Source organism: Mauremys mutica, chromosome 3 (genome assembly GCF_020497125.1).
Source record: "Mauremys mutica isolate MM-2020 ecotype Southern chromosome 3, ASM2049712v1, whole genome shotgun sequence".
Taxonomy (NCBI): domain Eukaryota; kingdom Metazoa; phylum Chordata; order Testudines; family Geoemydidae; genus Mauremys; species Mauremys mutica.
The window spans coordinates 199528483-199554699 of NC_059074.1; the positions used below are offsets into that span (position 1 = coordinate 199528483).

A 26217-nucleotide genomic window follows, 5' to 3' on the forward strand; every position below is an offset into this window, starting at 1 on the left:
ACCAGTTTTATTTATATGTTTAATGTGATTATACACATTCATGTGTCTTACAAGATCTGCACTGTTACATTAAAGATACAGTACAATAACATTCAACATGAGGTACTTCATATTTATATATCTGTCCTTCATAAATAATGCTGTAAGCTGAAGGTCAAGCATAACTGGGCGCTGTGACCTGAAATTAGCTGACTTTATCACAACAATTAAAAAAAACAGTTCAGTGCAATAAGTATGTAGAAATTAGAATATTTAAATACTATTTCAGATATGCTTAAAGCATATTACATTACAATGCCCTATCTTAGTTCCCTTTACCAGCAAAATCAATATACAAGTAGTAAAGACCGCCATAAAATACCATCTACATAATCTTCTTTTTGCTGAAGTTGTGTTTACGTTCCAGCATCATACATCGGGTGCTTTCAAAATATAGATTAACATTTTCAAACTTGGATGCCTAAAGTTAGTTGACCAGCTCTAGGTCCATATTTAGGCACCTAATTAAGTGGCCTGATGTATCAAAGTATTTGGCAACAGCAGATTCTATTTACTGCAATGGGTTTGCTGGTGTCAAGCATCTCTCAAAAATCAAGCCACTTATTTAGGTGTCTAAGTTTGTATTGATCCAAGCTTAAATATTTTGACCATAGGCAACAAGTCTAATTTATACCTGGAACAGATTCAGAGGAATTAAGCAAGAAGCAAAGCTTTCATTCTACTTTGTCAAAAATATTCAAGGGATAACAAGTAAAAAAAAAAAAAAAAGCTAATTTTCTACATATCACAGCTATACATTATTTGATCCCATAACTATCTGTTCCAGCCAGTCAGTTTAATAGATGCTCAGCCTTTATTTGTAGATAAATTAAAAAGAAAAACACCAAAAAACTAGAACCAGTCAGAGACTGGTTTATCCATACTAGTACAGTACACTTTCTGTCCCACTGTGAGGCACGTACGTCTGTTCTAAATGAATCAGTTACTTGCTGTAACATTGTTAAATAGCTGCATTCTGTCACTCTGCCCCATAAGCATCATTCAGACAGAGCCATTATATCTATGTCAACCATTTCATATACAGTAACTTGGCCAGTCTTTGCTTTAAAGTTTATTTAAAAAAAATTCAACTACTGCTCAGATAATGTCTACACGTAGATGACTATTATCCCATGACTATCTTACATTCCTTCGTTGTCTCTTCAATAAATATTTCCCCAACCATTAAATTACACTGCGTGTCTATTTTTGGTTGCTGAGAGATCTAAATATAATTAACTGGAGCTTTAAAAAAAAAACAAAAAAAAACCCCTTCAGTTTTCCAGGGAACATTCTGTGCAGATCTCACTAACAGTCTAGTTTAGGTACATCTGTTATAAAAAGCATTTTCTATATATTCTGAGGGTATTTTATACTTCTGAAATAATGTATTTGCTCATGTATGTAAAATTGTAACCATTACAGTGAATAAAGAACATGGTACTTGCAGAACAGTCTTCCCCTCACTCTTCTTTTCATCATCCACAGGACAGGGAAGACTGGCTTAGGTCTTTGAGTTTTTGATGCCTACTCCAATCCGGTTGTCATTACTCCAGATCATGGTTTGGACACTGCAGAAACATACCAGCACTTTGAGATGGCCAGAGGCCAAGATTCCAGCAGTCAAGGAGTAGGTGGAGTAATAATATTAACTGATAAGTAACCATACGGGAAAAGCGGTTCCATTGTAAAACTGATGATTATATTTAATGTAGCACAGACATTAGTCTTTAGCCTGGCCAAAGAATCATTTGGGCCTCTATTTTAGCTTAAAATATGGAAAGAAAATATAACCACTTCAGAGGTATTATAAAGGTGAGACAAATTACCTCAGTAGTGTCCTCTTTGTAAGCAATTTTCACAATCTAGTGACTAAGGATTTTCTTTTCCAGAGTGTGGACTTTATTTAAGTTTAAATAGTACTTGGATCTTTTAGTTACACTGATTTCCTTCCCTCTTAAACAGCAATGAGTCTGTAGTCCCTTCCTGCCAAAAATACAGGCAGAACTACAGAAAGCTTGAAAAGTAATTCAGGGGGAAAAAAAAGCTTTTGGACCACACAATCCTCCATTTCACATTTAAATTAAAACTAATTGCAAGAGATTAGACATACGTTTCCCTTCACTGTATTACATTTGGTGCTCACCACCAGACATAGTCCACTCTGGGGAATTTTCTTGCTATCATCTATTTAATTATCTGCTGAGCCAGATTGTGCGGCAATAATATAATAAAGCTCACATTACAGAGAAGGAAAATGTAACTCAGGACTGGTACATGTTACTGTGCAGTGATGTTTATTTTCATTTGTACAGCGGGAAAAAAATCCCTCTCCAAATGTTTTATGTAAACTAACCTATCCTTTGTCTCATGCTAGATATCATCACCCAGCTATTTAGTAGTGGGCCAAATGAGAGCAATTTTAAAAGCATCTCAGTAGAACTATTGCAACATTTGGTTAAATGCTTCGAAGCCACCTACACAGGTTGTGTGTACACAAGTATTTCCCAGTCTTAAGGGAATGAGTCAGAGGAGCTCAAGAGGGTGCTGGTGGGAAAAGCCCAGCTCATCCCGGCTGCGAGCATGATCCCTGCATCTGTGTATACAGCAGTGTGTGGCTCCTTGACTGTTGCCTTCCTCTCTTCTCTTGCAGCCATCCCCAATACAGCTGGCCGCCTACGGGACTGGCTTGCCTCTATGGGGCTGTGGGTTCACACACAAGCTTCTCTTATCTGCCTCATAACACTTGGCTCAGCTGTAAGAACGAAAGCAGCCCAACCTGGTGGAGCCCCTTCCCTGACTCTGAGCAGCATGTAGCCTTCTGGAGAGCTGGGGAGCAAAAAACAAGAGCAAAAAATAAGGAGAAGCAGAGAGAAAAAGACAAGAAGGAAAAAAGAACTGAGACAGAAAGAGAAAATGGACCAAAAGAGGCAGCATCCAGTGTATTGGGGGCACAGTCCATTGGAGATATGAGGGAGGGCGTCCGTCTGCTGATCCACTGCAAGTAGGGGCACGCCAACAAGACAGGCTGGGAATCGTGGGCGTAGGTATATCTGACTCAAACAAAGCTTTAGGAACTTCCTTGCTCTTAAGAGCTTCCAGTTAAAGTGGAATGTTACATTTAAATTTCATCACCAAAAGAGGCTACAAGTCCAGCAAGCAGTAGCTATCCACAGCTTTTCATTATATAGTCTCTGTACTGATCACAGCTGAAGGTAACAAGCTAAGCATCAGTCGGTCTGAACCAAATGTGCACTTCAGGTCAAACTCTTCCTCTGGAAACATTTTTGCTCAGGCGTAGAATATGAGTTCTGGGATCTGCCCTCCCTGCACTCCAGTGCCATTAGTACTGTCTGAAGAGCACTGGAACTGAACAGTTACCTTCCCACACTGAACTTCAGTCATTCCTTCTTGTCCGAAATAGCTGAGTTCATTGCCATCCAGTATCACACTAGCTGTATAAAAGGTATCAGGCTCAATCTGCACTGGATACTCAAACCACACTGGGAAAGTGTTGCTAGATCCATCTGAGAAGTACTTGCTCAAGTTCTGGCCTAGGATAACACCTTGGCGTTTAAGTTCGATCTTTGCACTATATTCTGCCGATCCACAGCTAGACCCATACAGCCCAAAGCCAGCAATGAAAACTCTCTTATCAACAGCAAACTGGATGCTGTCACACCGACCCCTGTAGCGCCACTGGTTGCTGCGGTAGGCGCAAGACTGGAAGCGGTGGCAACGCTGAGGGACAAGGCCTTTTCTGGCATTGCTCACAAACTCTAACTCTGGCTTTTTGGCAGCTGTATACCAAAGGAAGATATCATTGGTTTCATTGAGAGTCAGCACCCCGGACTGAGCAGCACCATTTGCAAAGTCGTCGAGTGCCATGGTAGGGATGCGAATCAGGTAGAGAGCTTTCCCTAGGACCTTGCGTTTATTTTCTATGCTAACAGGTAAATCTTGTCGTTGACACTCAACTTCAGCCCAGTTAAGCGCAGCTTCGAAAACAACAATTTCTTTGGCATTCAGCGTCTCCCTTCGGAGGATGCTTTCAAGCGTCTGAAAATCAATATCGCAGAACCCCTCCGATTTCAAAGCTAGCTCTGCTTGAGCATCAATCACTTCCCAGCAGCGCTGGGTCAGGTCAGGTTCCTCAAATAAGCAGCTCTGGGAGAGCAGCACACAGGCATTCTTTGCACTTAGGCTCGTCTCTAGGAAGTTGACACATGCTCGGGCAAGATGAGGAACGATGTACTTCTTGGCAGCATAAAGAGTGGCCAGCACGGTATCAGCAGCTAAGTCAATTTCATCACAATAGATGTATCTGAAATAAAATATGCACATGTAACACTGCTCTTCAGTAAAAAGACATTGACTGTCAATAACACCTGAAAACTCGAAGCAGAGGGCACTCGAATGGTGCAGTCCAGTATTAAAACTAAGAAATACTTTCTGGAAAAATCAAATCCTACTTCAAATTACACAATAAAGAAACTACAGGCCAAATTCATCCATGGATTAAGCTCATCGAAGTCAATGGGCTTATGCCAACGATGAATTGGGCCTTGCATTTGGGTCACATGCTACACAAAGAAATTGATAAAACTATGAAGTGCTACCCCTTCATTCCCATTTTCTTCCAAGTTCAATAACAGTTGCTTTCAATAATGAGGTAGAGAACGCACTCTAAACAGTCAATCAGCAATTCCAATATGGGAGTGACTCTAATGTATCCATATCCTAGCAAACTTGGGTGAAAAAATTCCAAATAAATGACTTGATTAATGAGATTTTTTTCACCCCCAAAAAGGGTTCATGTCAATCAAGGTTCTTGAAGAAGGGTTGGTTTATATGGCTGAAACAACAGTTAATACTGTCTAGAACATGAACTTCAAGTGGACATATATTGAACTTCCTTTTCTGGTGAACTATATGGTGACTTTATTCAGACACATGTGCAAAGGAAAAGAAAAGTGAGTTTTTCAGCAATAACAAACACTTCACATCAGACATGGGTGCCAAGACAAACTGGTTTAATATCTAGGCTCTCAGAAGTGTAACGCTGTCAAAATACATCAAATACCAGGCATCATCATGCCATAGGCTCTAAGATTTGCAATCAATTGATGGAACCTCTTAGACTAACTAACCTCAGATTGTAAAGGGAAGGATTTCATGTGTTTACTGATGCTACAACATGCTAGCTTCCCCAGAAAAAAATGTATTCTCTCACTTTCCTATGGAAGAAAACTTGTTAAGACTCACTGCCATGTCAAAACAGAACAGATTCAGCTAAATTCTGTTTACGTGATTAAATTCCTGAGGTCCACTACTGTTGGGGAAATAATGAATTAGGCACCTTGTTTTTAATATCTCACACATTTGGTCCGATCTATTCTGGGTAAATGCATTCTGTTAGAAACAATGTTAAATGTAAATTTGCCTTTAGAGTGAACAAGGGAGTTATGTTTAAAAATATGTTTGCTGGTTGTGGCTGAGCCACTAAAGGCTAAATTGCATGTCATGCTAAGGAAAATGTGTTAAGTTAACTGGTTGTCTAAAATGATGCATTTTCACAGGATATACAAGGCCTAGGAAAATAAATGATAAAATGACATTTACTGGATTAATATGAACCCATCTCTCATTATGGCTGTTTTTGTTTTTACTGTAAATATGTATAAGTCCTGTTTTGTTGTTTGGTTTTCATGAATCAGGATATGGCAGACTCCAACCTGCTTGGGCAGATTTCCAGTAAATGATGGAAAACTAGTAATGTACCACATGTAATGGGGCAGAGAATAACACCAATTATGAGTTTTTGAAAAATTGGGGTCAAATAAAATGAGATCTTTTTCACAGTAATGTGCCTCTAAAAATGCTACTCTAAATCACACTTGAAAAATTCCATTTAGAGTATATAAACTCTGATGCAATGAAATGTAGCAAGTAATGAAGAAAAACATTAATATAGAACTGAATCTTGGGACTTTTAGTTCTTGACTTCAATGAGACTACTTGCAGGAGTAAGAATTACTCATGCAAGCATAAATTGCAGGTTTGGGTCCCTAAGGGTCTACATATTTTCTTGTTTTCTCTACCGTCATCTCTCCAAATTTGTTCCATTTTATAATTCTCCTCCTAAACCTCCAACTTTTTCTCCCTCTCTGCTTGTTAATACAAAAAAAGTAGGGCGGCATCTGTTTTAAATGTAAACAGTACAAAACCCACGAGTTTAATATTCATGGAAGTGGAGAAGTAATATCACTGGTTTGAAGCAGCCATAGCACAGATAGGCTCTCTGTAGCATTCCACATTTCTCATTCTGTCAATGCATCTCTATCCTGATCTGCAACTGCTGATATTCCAGTCCTAGTCTATTCCTCAGCTGTACAAACTGTGTGATGCGCACAGGCTGGGATTAGAATGAGACCATGAGTCTAATTTTAATTTATTATTTGAATCCTGGTCTTCAGGGTTAAAGACACTAACTGAGTGTGCCAACTAGGATATGCATTTAGCAACATGTAACTGTTTTGTATTTGTAAAGCTATAGTGAATAGCTAATCAATTTTGCAGGGGGCATAATCACTACATGCCAATAACGGATACTACTGAAGATTCTCCATCTAATAATAGGTTTACTGGTGTTTGTATTCCATGTGTCCACTACAAAATTAATCAACTAAACACTATTAACAACTAATACCCAAACACAGATTAGTGTATATCACATTATAAGAGTTCATGGCTTAGAAGAAGATGAGCATTTCCAACGCTTTCTTTTCTTACAAAAGATTACACTGTATTCCTCTTGATTGTTGAAAAGGGGACCTGGCGAGAAGAGGGTTCGACTAAATGCTCCTCTCGTTCCTGCTTTGCAGGGATGGGTGCAAATTCTCTTCTACTCTCTTCTTCCTGTAGCCTGAGTGTTTTGGACCTTCAGTCTCATGCTGCTGCTTGGGAATGTTTTGAACATCAGTAGAGATACTAGAGCACTGCAGATTCAGGGAAAGAGCACTGCATCAAGTTCTCATTTGGAAGGTAATCTGCACAACCAAAATAACTAGATTTTTTTTTTTAAATGAACGCTTGGATTCTTAAGAAGTTGATGGCTGAGTCCCCCCACTTTTCAGATAAAGTTTCCTAATTTGCTATTGTCAAGAGAATTCGTCAGGCACTGGACTTTGGTATTAAAGTTCTCGTTTTTCAGGTTTGCCCCACTGTACAAATCTCTTCAAGCAGATTTCAAAATCCATGTATTCTTTAAATGGCAAGTTTAATTTTTCTTTTCTATTGGAACAGCAACTCTGTCTACATAATTTTATTACTGCTACATTAAAGTACCTTACATTCGCCCCTTGCAGAGAGAAAGTCTAGCTACATCTCACTCTGTAAAGTTAAAGTATTAGCTGTATGAAAAACATGTTTTAAATAGCAAAGTGCAAAATGAAAATCTGCAATGTATCTATTCACATGTGGTAGCATATCATAACGTTGTCTCAATTCCATATTAAAATTGCTGAGTGACCTTTGATTTTCATGGAAAGGCATCTGTCAACATGCATCCCAAATATTTCTGAGGTTCCTGCTGACAAACTGAAAAGTCTGCAGCTGCATAAAACTTCGAACACTATATCTACCATGCCATTGTTTGCAATCACAAATCAAGGCAATCCATGAAGTATATTTATAAAGCTGTTAACTAGCAATTTCACTATTGCATGCAACAAAACCAGTAGCATATTAAAAGGGTCTGGATATTGATCTCAATTAAACTGAGAAACAACAGGGTCCCAAAGTAACCAATGACAGTGTTAAATACTAGAGGAAAAAAAACTCCAAATTATAGAGGTTGGGTGATATAATTTCCATTTGAAAATCAAAGTTTATAGTCACAGCCAAGGATAATTCAGCAGGGGAACAATTAGTATTTCATTACATCCCCTTCATTCAGCGAAAAAGCAACCTAGTTCCGAATCAGGTTGGCAGAAAGAAACCAGATATACAGAGAGGGGAATACATTCATTTAAACAGCCCTTTATTTTTAATACGTTCCAAATGCCCAATATTAAATAAAATAAAGGTTTTACTTTTCAGTGGCTGCATTCAGTAACTCGGGGGTGTTCTGAACAGACAAGAACTCTGTACAGTAAGCATACAAAAGAGCTAGAGCACAATGTCAGTGTATGAACCCAGAAATTCCAATTTTTTTTTTACTTTTCACTATACTTTCGAAGTAAAATAGGTTTTTTGTTAGAGCTGACAATTCTTTTTAGTAACTCCCTCCTTTTGTGTAGCAAGTGTAGTGACAAATCAAATCAATAGGCATTACAATGTGCTCAAAGATCTCCTGTCAGTCATTATTTATAACAACTGCCTACATTAGCCTAATGTTTCTGTGTCTAGAAATAGAGGGTGAGAGAAGAGTTCAGTGAAAATAGAAGTTTTAAACAATTAAAATATAGTGGGAGGCATATTTTTGAACAATTACTTCATTTCTAGTTTTATGACTCTGTTTAGACAGATATCCAATATTTGAACTGTGACAGTACTGCTGTGCATATACAGCATAAACAAATACATTTCCAGCAGAAGAATGATGCTTACTTCAGCATAGCGAGAAAAGCAGCAGGCTCAACATCTGGTATACGAATTTCATCTTTGTCCTCAGCAAGCTCTCCGTAAAACATTGCATGGAATACAGAGCTCCCAACAGCTAAGACGTACTGTTGAGAAAGGGAAATCTTATTTCATGCGATAAACTGAAAGCATTGCCAATAAAAACAGTGAGGGACAGCAACTACCACTATGAGTATACTAGCTTCATGGGCATAGAAATTAGATACTATTATGTGAGAACGAAGGAAAACGTACTAACAAAATTACACGTTTTCCTACCATTTACCTTGTACAATTAAATGTTTTATCTTCAAAGAACAAAGTGAATTTCTGAACTTTATTACTCCTAGAAAATCTTTACACCACCAACCATAAAAAGGGACAAAAAACAGTCTTCCCAACTTTACATAAAGCCTCTTTCATCACAACACAATGTTTAATTGGAAATACAAAGAAAAGTAAAGTATTTCACTGGACAAAGCCATTTCAAAATTTATGTCTGTCACAAAGAATTGGAGTCTCCCACAGTAAGTTACACTGTTACAGTTGAAGTTACTCTTGCTATTCCCACATCTGAACTGATAATGCAGCTGTTGCTTACTTTGTGTCCTGGCAACCGCTGGGTCCCACCTGGTGGCCCAACCACAAAATGAACATCTGCCATCAAGTCATTGTTGAACATCACTGCATTTCTACAGACAGAGGCAATGTGTTAATTTATGTAATCTGGCATCCGACTCCCACCCCAGACCCATGAGATGAAACTTTTTTAACATCTTAAAGTAGCATTTCAGTAACAAACTAGCTAAAGAACAAAAGAACAAACAAAAAAAACCAGGTCACACAATTTCTGACCACTTTGCACACGATCACACACAAATATACTAGGGGAAAACAGATCCAAGAAAAACTTGTGAAAACTTTTCAAAAAGTGAAAATTAAAATCAAGAACATGTATTGCTAAAACAACAAACATGTAAGTCTGCATGCAAATACCTATCAGCTTAAAGTACTGCAGCTTACAACAACATTTGTACTACTTCAGGAAAACAGCTGCACTGTCCGGAAAGAGATACTAAAATTTTTCCATTACCAAATACTTGCTTGGGGAAAAGGAGTAGCATGTTTTATTCAATGTGTATAAATGGGAAACTAAATTTAACATTGCAAACCTGTTTTGCTACAATTCAGCACTTCATTTAAACATCAAAAATAAATTCTCTTGAACTTACCTCTCTCGGATGGTGGGATAAAGCCCTTGCCAATTGGGGGCAGGGATAGTGTTGTTGTTGTTGAGGTTTTGTTGGTGGTATTGCTGGACAGCAGTTGTATTAGTGTTGGCTGGTTTCTTTCTGGGAAAAATATCAGCAGCCATCTTCTTCTTCTTTTTGGTCTTCAAGGTAATGATTTCATAGCAAACTGGAGGCAACTTGCTGCTGCTGCTGCTGCTGCTGCTATTTCCTTTCTTAGAGCTTTTCTTGGACCTGTTCTTGACTGTCTCTGGAAGCATCAAGAAGAAGGTGAGACATTTCATGTTCTTTCCCTTGTCATCTACCATGAGTATCCTTGTTTGTATAGCTAGATAGCCTAACTAGGTAAGAACATGAAGAAAATTGAAGTGGGAGCCAAGCTGTTAAATAAAAAGCAGCAAAGCTGAGATTTTGCTTCTTTTCCAGCAAGACAAGGTGACCTTTTCAGTGTACTGAATAAGAAACTGGCTTTAAGTTTGATCCAGTATTTGACTTGTTAAATACATCTCCATCGTGACTCCCAGTTTTATTTACTTGCAAGCTCTTTTCCAAATTTCCTGAAACTGAATCATCTCAAAGTGCTACACTGTGCAAAGAGAGTATGCATCTAGCTATCGCACTGGCTTTTTGAATTAGGCTAGCAAGATGTGCTGTAGCACTGCTAGGCTGTTCAGCTGGCTGAACTTGTGTGTTGAATGGATCTGAACAGAGTAGGTATTACAGCCCTGCAGATGGAGTCAGACAGCCAGTGTTCTGAGCCAATAGCTGAAGTCACTGATAACGATTGGACCCAGCAGCACAGTGACACCTATTGTAATGTGCATAGCTTTAATATTAAAGGGAAAGCATTTAATGTGTAGTCTATGTAATAAAGGAAATTGCATAGTTACATCAGGGCATGACTAGACAGGAATGTATAAATTCTAGGTATCTCTTATATTTTAGTAATCCCTGACGTTACTCAGATGTTCACAATTATAAGAAGAGCCCCACATTAAATAAAAAGATGAATAGCTTTGTATTTAAATATTTCTATTAGAGACATACTTTCTGAAGTAGTGAATATTCCATGTAGCTCTACTATGTATTTCTGTTGAATTCTCCCAAACCCATTATTATAAAAATATAATGGTTAATCAGAACTAAATTAAAGCAAATTGATTTGCAGCATAAAAGAGAAAGATGAAGTTAAGTGCTTTTTGGTGCAGCTTATACTTTGGTCCAGCATGAATAGAGAAGAGGTCACAGCTTTAGCTTTAACTCACTATGTTTTTGCTAACATAAGAGTCTTTGATACCGGTCCCAAATCACTGAGCAGTACTAATTAAGCCAAGTTACACCAGACATGGTTGCACTGCATCAGCATCAGAATCAAACTTCTAGATGTGCAAATCAGATTCAAACAGTGTCCATACATTTAATCAATGTTTCAAAGCTTTAGATGACAAACTTTGTCTTATCGAAGGAGTCTGTCAAAATCATAGTTTTAGATATGAATACATGAAGATTTCATTAATAAACACATTCTGAAATAACAGAAGAATTAGATAACTAAGCCTACATAAGCCAACCAGTTTTATTATGGAAGAATTTTACTTTTCAGCCACTGACGTGCTCAACAATTTAAATGTGGAGTTGGGAGGCCTTAGTGTTGAGCTGAGCATCAGAAAAGTTAAGAGACATGACTAAAATTGTTTTTCCCCCCCTCCCCGAACAGAAGGACCCCAAAGTATCACATTAAAGTTATTTATTTTGTAAATGATCCACTACTCATAGACAATTTCACAATTTTCTTCAAGTTTTTTAGAAAATTAAATCTAGTGATTTTTAGGCTAAACCAAACCAGTTTCCCAAGACAGCTGTGGAAGAGGGAGATAATATAATAATAGGAGATATACCAATCTCCTAGAACTGGAAGGGACCATGAAAGGTCATTGAGTCCAGCCCCCTGCCTTCACTAGCAGGACCAATTTTTGCCCCAGATCCCTAAGTGGCCTCCTCAAGGATTGAACTCTCAATCCTGGGTTTAGCAGGCCAATGCTCAAACCACTGAGCTATCCCTCCCAAGGGAGTTCTTGGCCCCATTGTAGTCAATGGAAGTTTTGCCATTGGGTTTCAATGGGGCCAGGATTTTTACTCCAGGAATTTAATGAAACCTGGTTACAACCCCAGTTCTTGGGGCTTTATAACAAACATGCTCAAGGTATCTTTAATTCCCATTAACTGCAAGAACTAGTTGCAGGTTGTTTATAGACCGTACGTTCTCCCTGTCCACTCTCTTCTCCAAAAGAGTAATGCCTGCATTAATAGAATGGCTCTGTGTTTGCCTTACTCCAACAACAGGATTGCATCCGGCAAAATGGACAGAAATGCAGCAAACTCATGGAAGATATCACAGATGCTAAGCCTTTGCTCTCTTCAGTAGGATACTACTACTACTTCACACTTACATAGTGTCTTGCATCTTAAAAGCACTGTAAAAACGTTGAGAAACAGGTTACGCAACCTCAAATGGCAGATCTAGCCTAGCAATATGGTTATAGTCTGTCACAGATGGAAGACTGTCAATAGAAAGATTTGTGGGGGGGAAGCTGATAGTCTAGGTCATGTTCGTCGTCAATGGAAAAAAAATACACTCTACGGAAATTTCTCACTATAACCCAGATTTAGGGAATTTATAACATGGGATAAGGGGTAGTGACTTTTTTGCAAAATTTGAGGGTTTTGTTTTGTTTTTTTAAAGAAATGGTTGTGAAGATAACCTTCTGGATGTGTAATGTTTTCTTCCTAAGTCTCCCTGAAAGAGACATTTCACAGGAATAAGGTTTCAAGCTTTTACAGATACAACTAAATGAATGTTCTAGCAAATATTGCAATGATCTGGTCTTCAATGTATCAGTCTGGCAGAAAGGGGAAGAGAAAATAACATGCGTGGGGAGTCAGAAGATCTACAGAGGAGCTTAGGTGTGGAAAAAGTCCATTTTATAAAACACTATTCCAATAAACTAAAATTAGGATTTTCATGTGTTTTTCCCCCCAATTAATTTGCCAAAAGTAATCCAGAAGTTATGCCCAGAATTATTTCCAGTAGATTTCGAGTGGCCCTCTCTTGTAACTGTTCATGCATTTCTTAAGGAGAACAGAATAGGCAGATCTGATTAACTCAGTCCTGGAAAAAAAAACATTAAACACAAACTGGCTGGAGTCAACCATACTTCAAACTTCTGGAAAATATAATGCATGTATAGTAAGTCTAGGTACAGTCCTCTGCCACACTTTCTTGAGAAAAGAGGAAGAAAGAGCTGATGTACATTCAGTCTAAATAAATTAAAAAAAAAATCAGACAAAACCCTATTTAACAAGATGATAATATCTGAATTATAGTAAAAAGCCCTATCACAATATATAGAAAATATGCCTAAATAAAACTACTTTGACTACTTTCCTGCCATGCAGCAAAATCTGTCACGGGGCGCCTGGAAGAACTGATGGTACAATAGAGACCAAGAGCTATGACACATTATGGACCTATGACATTTCTTTGTTTTTCCAGCTGCCATAAAACCGGTCTTCTTTACTTAAGTATATAAAAGTCACATGATGGTCACTCCTGTGTGAGATAGGAAACCATAGCAAAGTTATGAATGAGAGTATGTGATCTAGGAACAGGAAAAACTAAAAGATTTAATTTTGGGATTTGCAATCATTGCCTTCCAATGCCAGTGGAACAGAACAATTCCAGTCTGTCCAAGTACAGAAATACAATCTGTGCACAAATTACTAAAGTAAACATCATTAGCATTCTGTATAACACTGACTGTTCTTTCCTGCTTCTGGGGCGGTTTTAATCCATGTTCTTCTGCAAAGTTGTACTTTTCTAGCCCACATACACATTAGTAACCTCACAATTTGCTATTTTACCATAATTAAAAAAACAAGTTATCCCTGAACTGCTCACTATTGAAAGACTAGTCGAGATCATAACAACATATCATAGAATCATAGAATATCAGGGTCGGAAGGGACCTCAGAAGGTCATCTAGTCCAACCCCCTGCTCAAAGCAGGACCAATTCCCAACTAAATCATCCCAGCCAGGGCTTTGTCAAGCCTGACCTTAAAAACCTCTAAGGAAGGAGATTCCATCACCTCCCTAGGTAACCCATTCCAGTGCTTCACCACCCTTCTAGTGAAAAAGTTTTTCCTAATATCCAACCTAAACCTCCCCCTCTGCAACTTGAGACCATTACTCCTTGTTCTGTCGTCGGGTACCACTGAGAACAGTCTAGATCCATCCTCTTTGGAACCCCCTTTCAGGTAGTTGAAAGCAGCTATCAAATCCCCCCTCATCCTTCTCTTCTGCAGACTAAACAAGAAGTCTGCTTCTGGTGACATCATCAAGCAAACAAACTGATTATCTTCCACACTCTTTTCTGTGGCATCTAAGATGGTTTTCTAATGTTCTATAGCTTTTCTTTCTTCATTAATTCCCTATTTTATATTACCAGAGCAGAACATTTCTGTATTATATGTAAGCAGAGTCAGGATGAGCCCCACCCTGACATCTGGTGGTAAATTATGGGGAGTGCAGAACGAAGTTTAAAGTGTTGCATTGGTATTTCGGTTATTTGCATGGGCACTCCCACCCCATTTAGCATACCGCAAAGCAGCATGGGATGGTTATTTTCACAGCTGTGAGAGCCCCAATTTCGTTGTTATTGGGGCAGGAGGAATGAAATGTTGTCACCCTGATTGGGTAAATGGGGAACTACAAAATTGTCTTGTGATGGGGGGTTTCATTGTCAGCTGGATAGCGCTTGCTAGATGGGGCACATGAGTTCCAAAACCCATTGAAAGGAGAGAGGCTGGGGACAGAGATCTGTACTGAGTGGTGCAGGCTTCTTGTGTGAGCCAGAAGCACCAGTCCCACTGGTGCCTCTCTCCACTGTGGAATGTCAGAGTTAATTTTTGATTCCCTTAAGAATCTAGATACAGGTTACTGAGCTGAACTCACTGGGGCTCCCCTACTATGAGCTGGAATCACTAAGAGCTGAAATCACTGAAGAGCTGGACTTGCTGAGCTGAGAGCACTGAGTACTGTGCTTATGAGTGGGGGAGCCTGAAGCAATACCGTGGAGCAGAGCAGCTGGCAGAGCGGAGTGGAGCAGTTTGTGCAGCCCTGGGTGAGTGGAGCCAAGAAGCTCGTGAGGACGGCCAGAGCAGATTACAGGACAGCTGGTGGGCCAGAGCAGCTGGCAGAGCGGAGCAGCCCACAGAGCAAGCGGAGCTGAGCTGTTTGCAGGGACGACTAGTGGAAGCAGAACCCCACGAAGAGGCAGGGCAGTTGGCCCCGAACCCACGTAAGGTGCCCCTTTCTACCCAGGCTGGGGAGGGGGACCTCTGCAGAGAGACTCTTGAACTCTGGGGCTGCACTGACCCGGGACAGAGACTTTTGGATTGTGGGACTTTTGGGACTGTGGGTGATTTGGGGGTTGCTGGACTCAAGGGCCCCAAGAGAAGGACACGGCCCAATTTGCTGGGGTGGGTCTTTGCTCACGGTTTGACCTATGAACTCTAGTTGAGGTATTTTCCCAGTTTAATGCTTGTTGTTTATCTCATGTAATTAAACCTTTTCTGCTACACCAAGAGTCTGTGCTTGCGAGAGGGGAAGTATTGCCTCCTCGAGGCGCCCAGGGGTGTGTGTAAGATTTTCCCAGGTCACTGGGTGGGGGCTCGAGCTGGTTTGCATTATGTTGTGGGGGAAGGGACCCCTATGTATTGAACCCGGCCCTTGCTGCTATTGTTTCGGCCCAGCAGAAGGGTTACATATATAAATACAATAAAAAAAACCCATTTGTTCTAAGAACAGATTTTTCTTTGTTTCGGGACCAAAGTATTATAACTAGAAATAATTTTAAAGTTAAAATATGTAGGAAATTCATAATTCTTAAAGCACAGGCAGGCAAAGTCCAAAACACCAGATGTTAGAAATAAGGAAGAAAACATTTCAAGACAGAGATATTGTGCATTACACAATTCCCTTACAAACTGTTAAAGGAGAGTTATAAGCCTATGGAAATCAGCTTCTGGTCACAAGTCAAAAAACTAAAGTCTATTTTAAATTCAAATTTAAGTAATATATGTACAATGCTTTTTTTTTAAATTAGCTTTTTAAGATTATAAAGTGCCTTGTGATTATTATGAAGGATGCCAGAGGGGCATACTACACTACAAATGTTAATACAACTTTAACTATGTTGGTGCCATTATAATGACATCTTTGAAAAGTCTACACATGCTATTAAAATTATTTTCAGGGACTGATGGCATTTTTCCCAGAAAATCTGTCATGCCGTGATAGCAGTGATAACTTAGATTTCTAAATCACCCTCTCTTATTAGGCTGTACTTTTATCTCTGTTTTAATGAGCAGGACCCTGAATCAGAAATAAAAACAATATTTCATCAGATTTCTCAGTTCTCCATCACCACAAGATCTTGTTCACGAGAAGATAATTCTATGTGAATAGTGAGAAAATTCATACTTCTCTTTTGTAAAGTAGCCAAGTATCTCCTCATTTGGTGAAGTAATTATTGCTATGCATTATTAAAATTATTTGTTCAAATTCTACATTTCCTTTCATAGAGAGCATACCCACATTAAAAGGTAAGTCTTGATATACACCATGAATGAATACTCAACATCAAGTATCAGAGGGGTAGCCGTGTTAGTCTGGATCTGTAAAAGCAGCAAAGAGTCCTGTGGCACCTTATAGACTAACAGACGTTTTGGAGCATGAGCTTTCGTGGGTGAATACCCACTTCGTCGGATGCATGCATTCACCCACGAAAGCTCATGCTCCAAAACGTCTGTTAATCTATAAGGTGCCACAGGACTCTTTGCTGCTTTTATTCAACATCAGTGCTTAATAAAATCTGTCCATCTGTCCACTGCTACTTTTCATACAAATGTCTGCTGAATTTAAGCTTTGATTTTAAAACAGTGTGTAAAATTTGCCAAAGTACCTAAGTGGTGTATGATCCTAAAATCTATTGATTTTGTCTATACTACAGCCTCTACAGCAGCACAGTTATGGTGCTGCAGCTGTGCCACTGTAGTGAAGACACTTCTTACATCACCGGAAGGGGTTTTTCCATTGATGCAGTTAACCCACCTCTCCCAGAGGCAGTAGTTAGGTCAACAGAAAAACTCTTCTATCCACCTAGCTGCATATTTATGTTGACCTAACTACGGCGCTCAGGGCACAACATTTTTCACAGTCCTGAAAGATGTACCTAGGTTGACCTCATTTTCAAGTGTGAATCTGAAGAACGAGATGCTTGATTTCCCCCAAGAAGCAAGCCACTGAAATTGTCAAAAACCTTCCAACTCCACAGTTCTGAATGTCAGCGCGGAAACTGACCAGAATCACACAATTTCAATCTGGTGTTGCACTGGAGAATTGAAGCTGTATTCACAAAGGACCCTCCAGAAAGAGAGGCTACAGGAATAGTACTCAAGACCTCTGACACCAGCCAGGAATTTGGAGTAAAATAGCGGAGACCATTCCTATCTTAGAACAGTCGAAAAGTTGGGGGAAAGGTAAAGTGGCATAGGAAAAAGAATGGCAATTTCAGACCAGTCCAATGGTCCATTTAGTGCAGTAGCTCATCTTATGGTGGCCAATACAAATAACATGTCTACTGGGAAAAATTCTTCCTAACTCTAGTTAGCAGTTGTCTTATGTCCTCAAGTATGAGAACTGATATCCCCTCATAAATTTTATCCTAGCTAGTCTAATTGCAGAAGATATCTTCTCTGAATCCTCCTAAGATCTTTATTTCAGTAGTAACCTGTTGAACTCACAGCTCAGTGTAACACAAAGTTGTGCTAAAAAATTATCAGTTTTAAATGAGTTGTCTTTGATTTTCCCAGTTTTTGTCCTCTTGTACTTGTACAGAGAGGGTACGTGACATATCTCTGCATGCCATCTCTTACAGGTCTCCTCACTAAACCAGGGTTAAAATTTTTAATCCGTCCTCATACAAAATTTTTCCCAAGCCTCTAAAATTTTTCACCACCCTTCTCTGGATCTTCTCTCGGATATCCTTTTTGAGGTGGAGTGACCAAAACTGAACACAATATTTAAAATGAGGGAATAGCATCGATTTCTATAATGACAGGAAATTTTAAGTATCTTTCTTCTGGTTTGATTTCAATCAGATTTTAAATGTGATGCAAGTGTAAGTGATAAAATGGGGGGCATGTGGGTTTATCAGTTTAATCACATACCTACTAGTCAGAGGCTATGAGCCCCCAGTAGGTTCAAGAGACATGATGAATCTGGTAGAGATGCTAACACCCTGGTGGAGGAGCAGTCATTGTGATGCACCCCCTCCTAGATGTTTTCTATATTAGCTTCTGGCCGGCAGGTTTAAAGATCTCTAGCTAGTAGTCTCTTACATTTTCAAAGCCCTTCCATACATATTAAAGAAGTCCATTACAAATGGAGGGCTGGATTGTGCAACTACTGTTGACGTCACTGGGAATTATTCCTATTCAATGGCTGCATAATCGAGCCCAGAATGTGACATAGCCTTTTTTTTTTTTTTTGTGTAGCTGACAGTACAGAATGGAGCAATTGTTGTACCATTAAATTAAGAGCTACGGATCCATTTTAGGTATTATGCTCGAATCAGGCCACATTAAATCTACAAAATGAATGTTTAAAGCTAATCTTGTATGCTTATTGTAACAGAATTTGCTGCATGAACGTGGTCTGTCTGGACCATAGCTATAACGAGCAAAATTTCTGATGTCACGTGCTACAGGGATGCAGTTCTCCAAGTTGAAATTATTGTTAAGACTAATTAGCCCACAAACATTTTGTTCCATCTGCATGTTGTAAATGGCATGGAATAGCATTAAAAGTTTTATCACTACATCACGTACAGTTTTACCAATGTGCTCATACACCTCTACCCCGATGTAACGCGACCTGATATAACAGGAATTCGAATATAACGCGGTAAAGCAGTGCTCCGTGGGGGGGAGGGCTGCGTGCTCTGGCGGATCAAAGCAAGTTCAATATAACGCGGTTTCACCTATAACGCAGTAAGATTTTTTGGCTCCTAAGGACAGCGTTATATCGGGGTAGAGGTGTGCATATCATCTACTGCCAGTCAGCCTGGTGAATATAGGTAAGGAATATTCCAAATACAATATTTAGAATTCAATCTATAAGCACTAATTTGTTTCTTAATGGATCCAAGCAAAAATGAGAATGACTAAAGACTACAGTTAATCTTAGACAAATTCTTGGATGAGTAAACCTGCAACTAAACAATCTCATGATGAAAATTTACTTCAAGGCCTACAGAAGCCATAAAAAGAGATACAGTAATTTAAAATATTTTTTTCTGTCCAATATGGAAATTACTAATTCCCATGTATGCATCTCAAGCCCCCTCAGTCACTGGAGTGTTAAGATTTTGGTTTCATTTAACCTCAAATTTTGCATAGTACCTTGAGAAATTGTAATTTTCCTCCACCAAATCCGTTGAGTCAAAAAGTAAGTTCTCTTCCTTAGTGAGTGTCATTTTTGTTTCTAAAATCAGACCTGACAGCATTCAACCCTTTTTGCAGTAGGTGACAAACAGATCAACTTTAATTCTATCCTGCCTCTTACAAAAATGGATGTATAAAAGAGAGACTGGATGGCTCAGGAAATTGGTAATGAGATACAGAGCTTTTCATCTCTAGGTCACCAATTCTAAATTGACAGAGGTCAGTAGTAATCAAAAGTCATTAGCATTTAATGATTGTTCAGTGCCATATAAGAAAGGAGCTCCTAGTGATCACTAGCGTACTTCAGTAATGCCACCATTACAATTAGCACCCTTTCTAGAGTCTCAGTGGAGAGGCTGAGTACTGAATCTCTGTGCAGACGGAACTTCCCTTCTTATCTTAAAGACAGGCATGGCCAACGCAGTTTTATATTGATTTAGCTATTTCAGTTAGGGGTGTGATTTTTTTTTTTAACAAAATAGTTACATGTATATAATTCCAAACAAAGGTGCCTTTATACAGATAAAGTTTATCCCTTCCCTATGGGAACAGCTTTATATCAACATAATGGTGTCCAGGAGATTGTTCGACTTTAACTATACTGATACAGCTAAAGTATTGCCATGTTTCCATGTAGACAGATCTGTAGTTTTTAGCAGGGCTAAGGCACACTGGCAGAGTAGATTAACGAAGCTCACATTACCATTGCCTGTATTGTACCTGTTCTGTGGATGGGAGACATCAACTCCCTGGACTGTCAGTTTGGAAGCCCTTACAATTGGTAAAGAAAAACATGGGACTTTTTTTTTGAAGGTTCCCTGTGTCAGGTATTGTAATGTAAATGTAATTGTTCCATCACGGGTAAACAAGATAATGTTAATTTTGTTTTAAACTACAATTCCCTAAACATTACTACAAATAAAAAGTGCAGTTTAAAAATCTAAATCAAATCAGTAACTTGGCAGACTTGTGTTTATAGTGGGAGATTATACCTGGCAGCATTCAGTGAAAGACATTTTAAATGAGTTTAAAAACAGAAAAAATTGGCAATGTCTGTTGTTTTCGATGAATTTTAAAAGGACAGAAAAGGAAAGCAAACATTAATCCAATCAGAGGAAAAAAAGAGCATGTTGCTCCATGGGCATAACAGTCAGTTCACAACTGTTGCACTGAAAGTGTGATGGAAGTTTTTTGTTCTGTTTTACTGACCCTCTCTTTTCACAAAAGTGAAGTTCAGGGTACATAAATGGTCAACTGGTGATACTGTAAAATATATATATAGAGAGAGAGAGAGAGAATATTATATACACTTTTCACCTGAGGTGATAATTTCTGGTCACTGCCAACCTGAGCTGGATCTGAAACATTCAAGTCATTAGAAACCTAAATTTAAATGGCCCTTGGCCATATCACACTGAGCTGAATTAATCTTGGGCACACAGGTGAAAGGCTTTGTATCCTATTACCTGTTCATAATTTTAAAAGCTTGCCTCAAGAGCTTTGTTATGTGGATTTTTTTGCTAATTCAAGTTCAGAATGAGGGTTCCAAAGGTGAGATGAAAATTAAATGGTATTTTCCTTTGAAACTATTATTTTAGAAAGTTTCCCATGATCTAAACATTTCAGTCATATTTTGCCTAATAGATCAGTCATCCTCCAGTATTTTTATTTCAATACTTTTCCCTCCTCCTCACAATTTAGTGGCATGTGCTTCATTTTAATGAATTTTCAAGATAAATAATATAATTAGTTTTCTGAATACACCGTTTCCAACTAAAGATTTTTTTAAACCATTTTAGGAGTAGTTGTCCAGCAACAATTACCTAAATGCTGGTTTAATTTCCCCTCCGTGGTAACACTGCCTGAGACCTCTGGAAATTCCATGGGCTTTGACTTCATAATGAGACAGAAATGGAAATAATGATGAGCTAGGAAGGAACAAATCCTTGTTTAAACAACTAATCAAACATGAGCTGCTAAGCTATTTTAAGAGATCATTTGAGGTGAATGGATTTCTGTGTTAGCTTGAAATATTAGAAAGTTTTGTCTAGTATGAAAAATCTTTATTTAAATTGTGAAATACTTTCCTCCAGTACAACTTCATCTGACAGGCCAGCAAGTGTAAGACAAAGCAAGTAGTACTAAACATGGAGTGTATATTTTGTGCCTGGGTATACTTTTTTAGCACACGTAAGTGAATGGAGCAATTTTACTATAATTCTAATGATAGTAACACACTTTTTTTAAGTGATGTTTCTTAGTAGGAGCAGAGCAACCTAGTTGATAGTGGCAGTGATTTTATAGCTATTCTAAATCCTTGAATTGCATTATACACAGAGGATTTTACAGAAGTGTTGTACTCTGTACTAAAGATTCACAAAACGAGTCAAAACTCAGCACTGGCTTAAATGGTCTCAGTTCCACTGAAATCTACTGGTCTTTGTGCTTGCACTGTTAGTTCTGCAATTGCAAAGAGTTACTTCAGTAACAATTGTGAAATGTCTAATGTGGCATTATTTATTACCGTGTATTTAATTATGTACACAAAACAGACACCACAATGATAGGCACCTTATACATTTGTTATGAATAATATGTGGCTGCCTACAACTCCACTCTGATGCTGCAGAATAGACTCTGCGCATCCTCCAACATACTATCATGTGGGCTAGGTGAGTCACTGGTTAACTGGTATTCAGCCCACAGAGGAAAGATTTAGAAAGGGGTCCTGCCCCTGAAAACATTACAAACCCAAGGATAAGAGATTCATGGCTATTAGACAGAGAAAGGCAGATGGCCCAGTGGACTGAAAATTTGCTTGGTTTTCACATCCTTGAAGAAAAAGTCGTTGGGTCAAAGCGGAAGGCACAAAACTGTCATCTTAGGAAATGTAATGTTTTCAAACAAAATTACTCAAATACATTTTTTTCCACCAATTGACTGAATATTGGTCCATTGAATGGTCTGACCTGCAAGCCTCCTGGGTTATGCAGCTGTGTAGGCTGCTTCACTTTATGAAGTATCAGAGAGGTAGCCGTGTTAGTCTGGTTCTGTAAAAGCAGCAAAGATTGCCACTTTATGAAGGAGTACTTTCACCTCAGTAGCAACTGCAAAATGTTTGCCATGGCATTTTGTGACTGCATGAGTGCTCTGTAATTGGAGAATATGCTCAATAAGTAATTAAAACCTCTTCTGATTTGAAGGGCAATTCTATCATGCACTGAGGTAGAGGTAGTCCTTCAGAATGTGAAGTAGCCCAGAGAGACCATTCATGGGTCAGTAGCACCTCCTGTCCTCCCCCACAGTTTAAAAAAAATATTGATAGCTTATTGGCTGGCAAGAACACCAGACTCCTTTGTTCTTCTTTTATAATAATTTCCCGAGGCTACAGGCTTCCAGCAAGTGGAGGGCGAAGAAAGGAAGACAGGCTCAAAATACAGAGTTTGAAAAGACTGGAGCCAGGTGTACATTTGCCTAAACTTTTCTCCTCACATTTATAATAGGATGGTTTTGTGGTTAAGGTATTGGATTGGGGGATTCATATCTGGGTTCAATTCTGGGCTTTGCCATGGACTTTGAGTGACCATGGGCAAGTCCCTTAATCTCTTTGTACTTCTGTTCCTCATCTGTAAAGTGAGGATAATAACATTTGTTCTTTCATCTTTACACTTTTAGGGGCACAAATTGTCTCTTACTACGTATTTATTCAATGCCTGCCACAAAAGGGCTTCAGTGCCAGTTGGAGCCTCTAGATGCTTCTGTAATACAAATAATAATATGTATGTTTGTTTGTTTGGGGGTTTTTTGGGTCAGGGAGGGAGGAGTGTGTGGGGTTATTATTTTGATTTACCACAGAAAACTAGTTTTTGTCCTGAACAGATCACCTTGCTACAGAACCAGTATTATATTTTTACACAAGTTCACAAAACAGAAACAACCCGATTTCTCATAAGAACAGAATATGAGCCTGTCACCACAAGATCTTCATCTTTAATTCAACCTAGGTGAGCAGTAATTCCATGTCAACATCACCAATAGCTATTTGGTGACCTATCGGGAAAAATTGGTTGCATGCAGGTTTTAATGGGCAAGTGTCCACACAATAAAAATCACCATCACAATTGGTATCTCTGCTGTCAGCCTCAGCAAACAAGCTGAAGGGTCAGAATTACACTCACTTCTGAAGGTGTTTCCTGCAAGTTAGAGTGGAGGCATATTGGAGGAGAAACATGAGAAAACGTAAAATGCATTTGGCTGTTTCGTACTGCAGAGGATAAACAGAGGACTTCAACCTCCAAAGTTGTCTATTGCTCATCTTTCCCAGACACTGTAACATTGGATGAATAAAGTTAATAGTTTCAAAACTAAAGAATTAATTTGGAGAATTCATTTCTATAATTAAACCAGAGATGTCATGTTTCAAGACAGAACACACCACTCTTTATAGAAAATAGTAGGACTAGTTCTTGTCTACTTAAAACAATTACCTTGACCTAGGTGGTGCATAATGGAGGCCAGGGGAGGTTTCGCTTCCCAAAACCTTGTGGGAAGAGATGGGGCAATGGTGGATTTGGGGCCTCTGAAAAATCTCCCCCTGCCATGGCCCCAGGGCAGGAGAAGCTCTTGCTCCGTGCCACAGCTCCAGGGCCACAGTAGGGATACTGAGTTTTTCTGGTCTCTGGACAGCAAGGGAGTGGGGGGCATTATATACAGTTATCCCACCAATACCACCTTTCTCTACAAAGCCCTAAATGTTAATGTTTGAGACTGCACAACCGGTAATAAGGAATGGTAAGGCTACTAACAGAGCAAAACAGCTTCACTAGTGTCACTCAGACAGAATACCTCCATATACATAGACAATATTTCTTATTTTGATTTAGACACCTTAACAATTAATATTTAAACACACTTAAAGATCAACATAATATCAATTCAAACACTTCATCAGTACAGAAAAACGGATCTTTATTTGTTCAACTCATCCCCCCTCAGGAAACAGCCTGATTGAACAAACAGGCTTTACAGCCTGTTGTGAAGATCAACAACTTTGAACTCTGTTTCACGAAAAGGGATGGAAAGAAGCAAATTCCAGTTACTGGCCCTCAAATTACTAACCATGCCCAGCCCCCAGACACACATATCTAAGGACTCTGGGCTGACCAGAACTTCTGGGGTAGCAGAACACATGAAGAAAAGTGGTCTTTAAAATAAACAAGATCCAAATCACTTGCTACAAACAGCATGAAAAATTACTCTAAATAGTCTAAAATTAACTTTTCTACTAGACTTGTAGATCAGTACCTTGGCTTGCCTTAGATGCACCAGTTGCCTTCTCTGTATTTTTCTTTTAAAAGGAACACGGTCCCAGGTCAAATCGTATTTTAAGTTACTATAGTTAACATCACCATTTTGGAAACTTAACAAATAATATAATATTTGTTTTCCAAATCAAGGATCTAACCTTCCAAACACTTACGTGCAGGAGTAACTTCACTCCCCTGAATTTATCTTCAAAAGGACGACCCTGCTGAGCAAAGTTACTTGTGTGTTTGCAGGATCAGGACACAAATTTATATTACTCCCACTTGATATTTTATTGCAGAGTGATGAGCAAGTTAAAGCCATTTATTTCTTGGTTCATTCATACAGTAGTGTGACAACACCCATCTGAATTCTTGCCTAAAAAGTTGACCAGGTTTAGCTAAACACAAATTTTAAACCCATTTAATTAAACTGGGGCAAGCCCATGCGCTTTTATTTCAATTAAGTAAACTTAAATAAATGTCCTTTTCCCACCCCCCAGCTGTTTGTACCAGTTTAGCTAAAGTGGCTTAAAAGCTGGCACAACTTTCTCACGTAGCCTCAGATTCTCCTTTGGGAGCTCCCGTTCACTCCCATTTCCTTCCACTTTTAAAGAGACCCAAAGTACCTCCTGGAACACATTACAAAAAATAAGGCATTCAGTTCTGGAGTAACCCAATCTATAGCTAATCATTTATTTTCTTTCTTATGAGAGCCACTGGCAACAAACTATTAGTTTTTTAAAAAAAAACAGGAATTCATTTGCCCAGGCCCCGCTGTGTGACATCTGAGAACTTCCACAACTCAGAGGTGTTTTCCTAAACAACCAGCCCAAGAAGTTGTGACAACCCCACCACCAACACGGACACGATCAATCCAGTGTTTTGAGCTTCGCAAGGGGAGGTTTTACTTCGCCCTTTGGCGGCAGCAGCAGCAGCTTCCCCCCCCCCGCCCCGGGGCTCTGAGGTCCTTTCCAAGCATCCAGGAATGAAGCTGCACAACCAAGGGCCATAACACAGGGCAAAACTTCACCCAGCGCAGACGCTGCTGGGTGCAAGCTCGGGAAGAGGCGGCTGCGGAACCAGCCTCCCCAGACCCTTCCCCCGCAGGCAACCGCCCCCCCAATAACCCCCCTCCCCCGCATGCCCTTCCTACCCCAGCAACTACCTGGGCCTCAGTCAGACCCCTCCCCACACACAAGTCCCCGTCCCCCTCCCCAGGGCCCGGCCTCTGCAGCCCCCTCCCCGGCCCCTTCTCACGCGCGGCGCATCCCCACCCAGGCGCCGTCCTTATCCCCCGCGCCGATGCCCGCGGGAGGGAGGGTCGCCGCGCGCCCGCGCTCCCTGCACTGACCTCGCGCTCTCTGCGGGGCGGCAAGTCCCAGGCAGGGGCCAGGGCACCTCGGCAGCGGGAACGCGCCCGGCCCGGCCCGGCGCT

At 39.5% G+C, this 26217-nt stretch overlaps 1 protein-coding gene across 3 annotated transcripts; it reads right to left on the minus strand.

Moving 5' to 3' along the window:
* Positions 1 to 26217, minus strand: BTBD3 (BTB domain containing 3). Of its 3 annotated transcripts, none has more exons than XM_045011409.1 (5): positions 26134 to 26217; positions 9894 to 10161; positions 9263 to 9353; positions 8650 to 8768; positions 1 to 4363 (listed from the first exon to the last, which is right to left on the minus strand). In XM_045011409.1, the coding sequence occupies exons 2-5, from the start codon at positions 10034 to 10036 to the stop codon at positions 3331 to 3333; spliced, it is 1386 nt and encodes a 461-aa protein (XP_044867344.1). In that variant the 5' UTR covers positions 10037 to 10161; positions 26134 to 26217; the 3' UTR covers positions 1 to 3330. The 3 variants fall into 3 exon arrangements, with proteins under 3 accessions (XP_044867344.1, XP_044867345.1, XP_044867343.1); XM_045011410.1 differs by lacking the exon at positions 26134 to 26217 and adding an exon at positions 21300 to 21334; XM_045011408.1 differs by lacking the exon at positions 26134 to 26217 and having other exon boundaries at positions 9894 to 10644.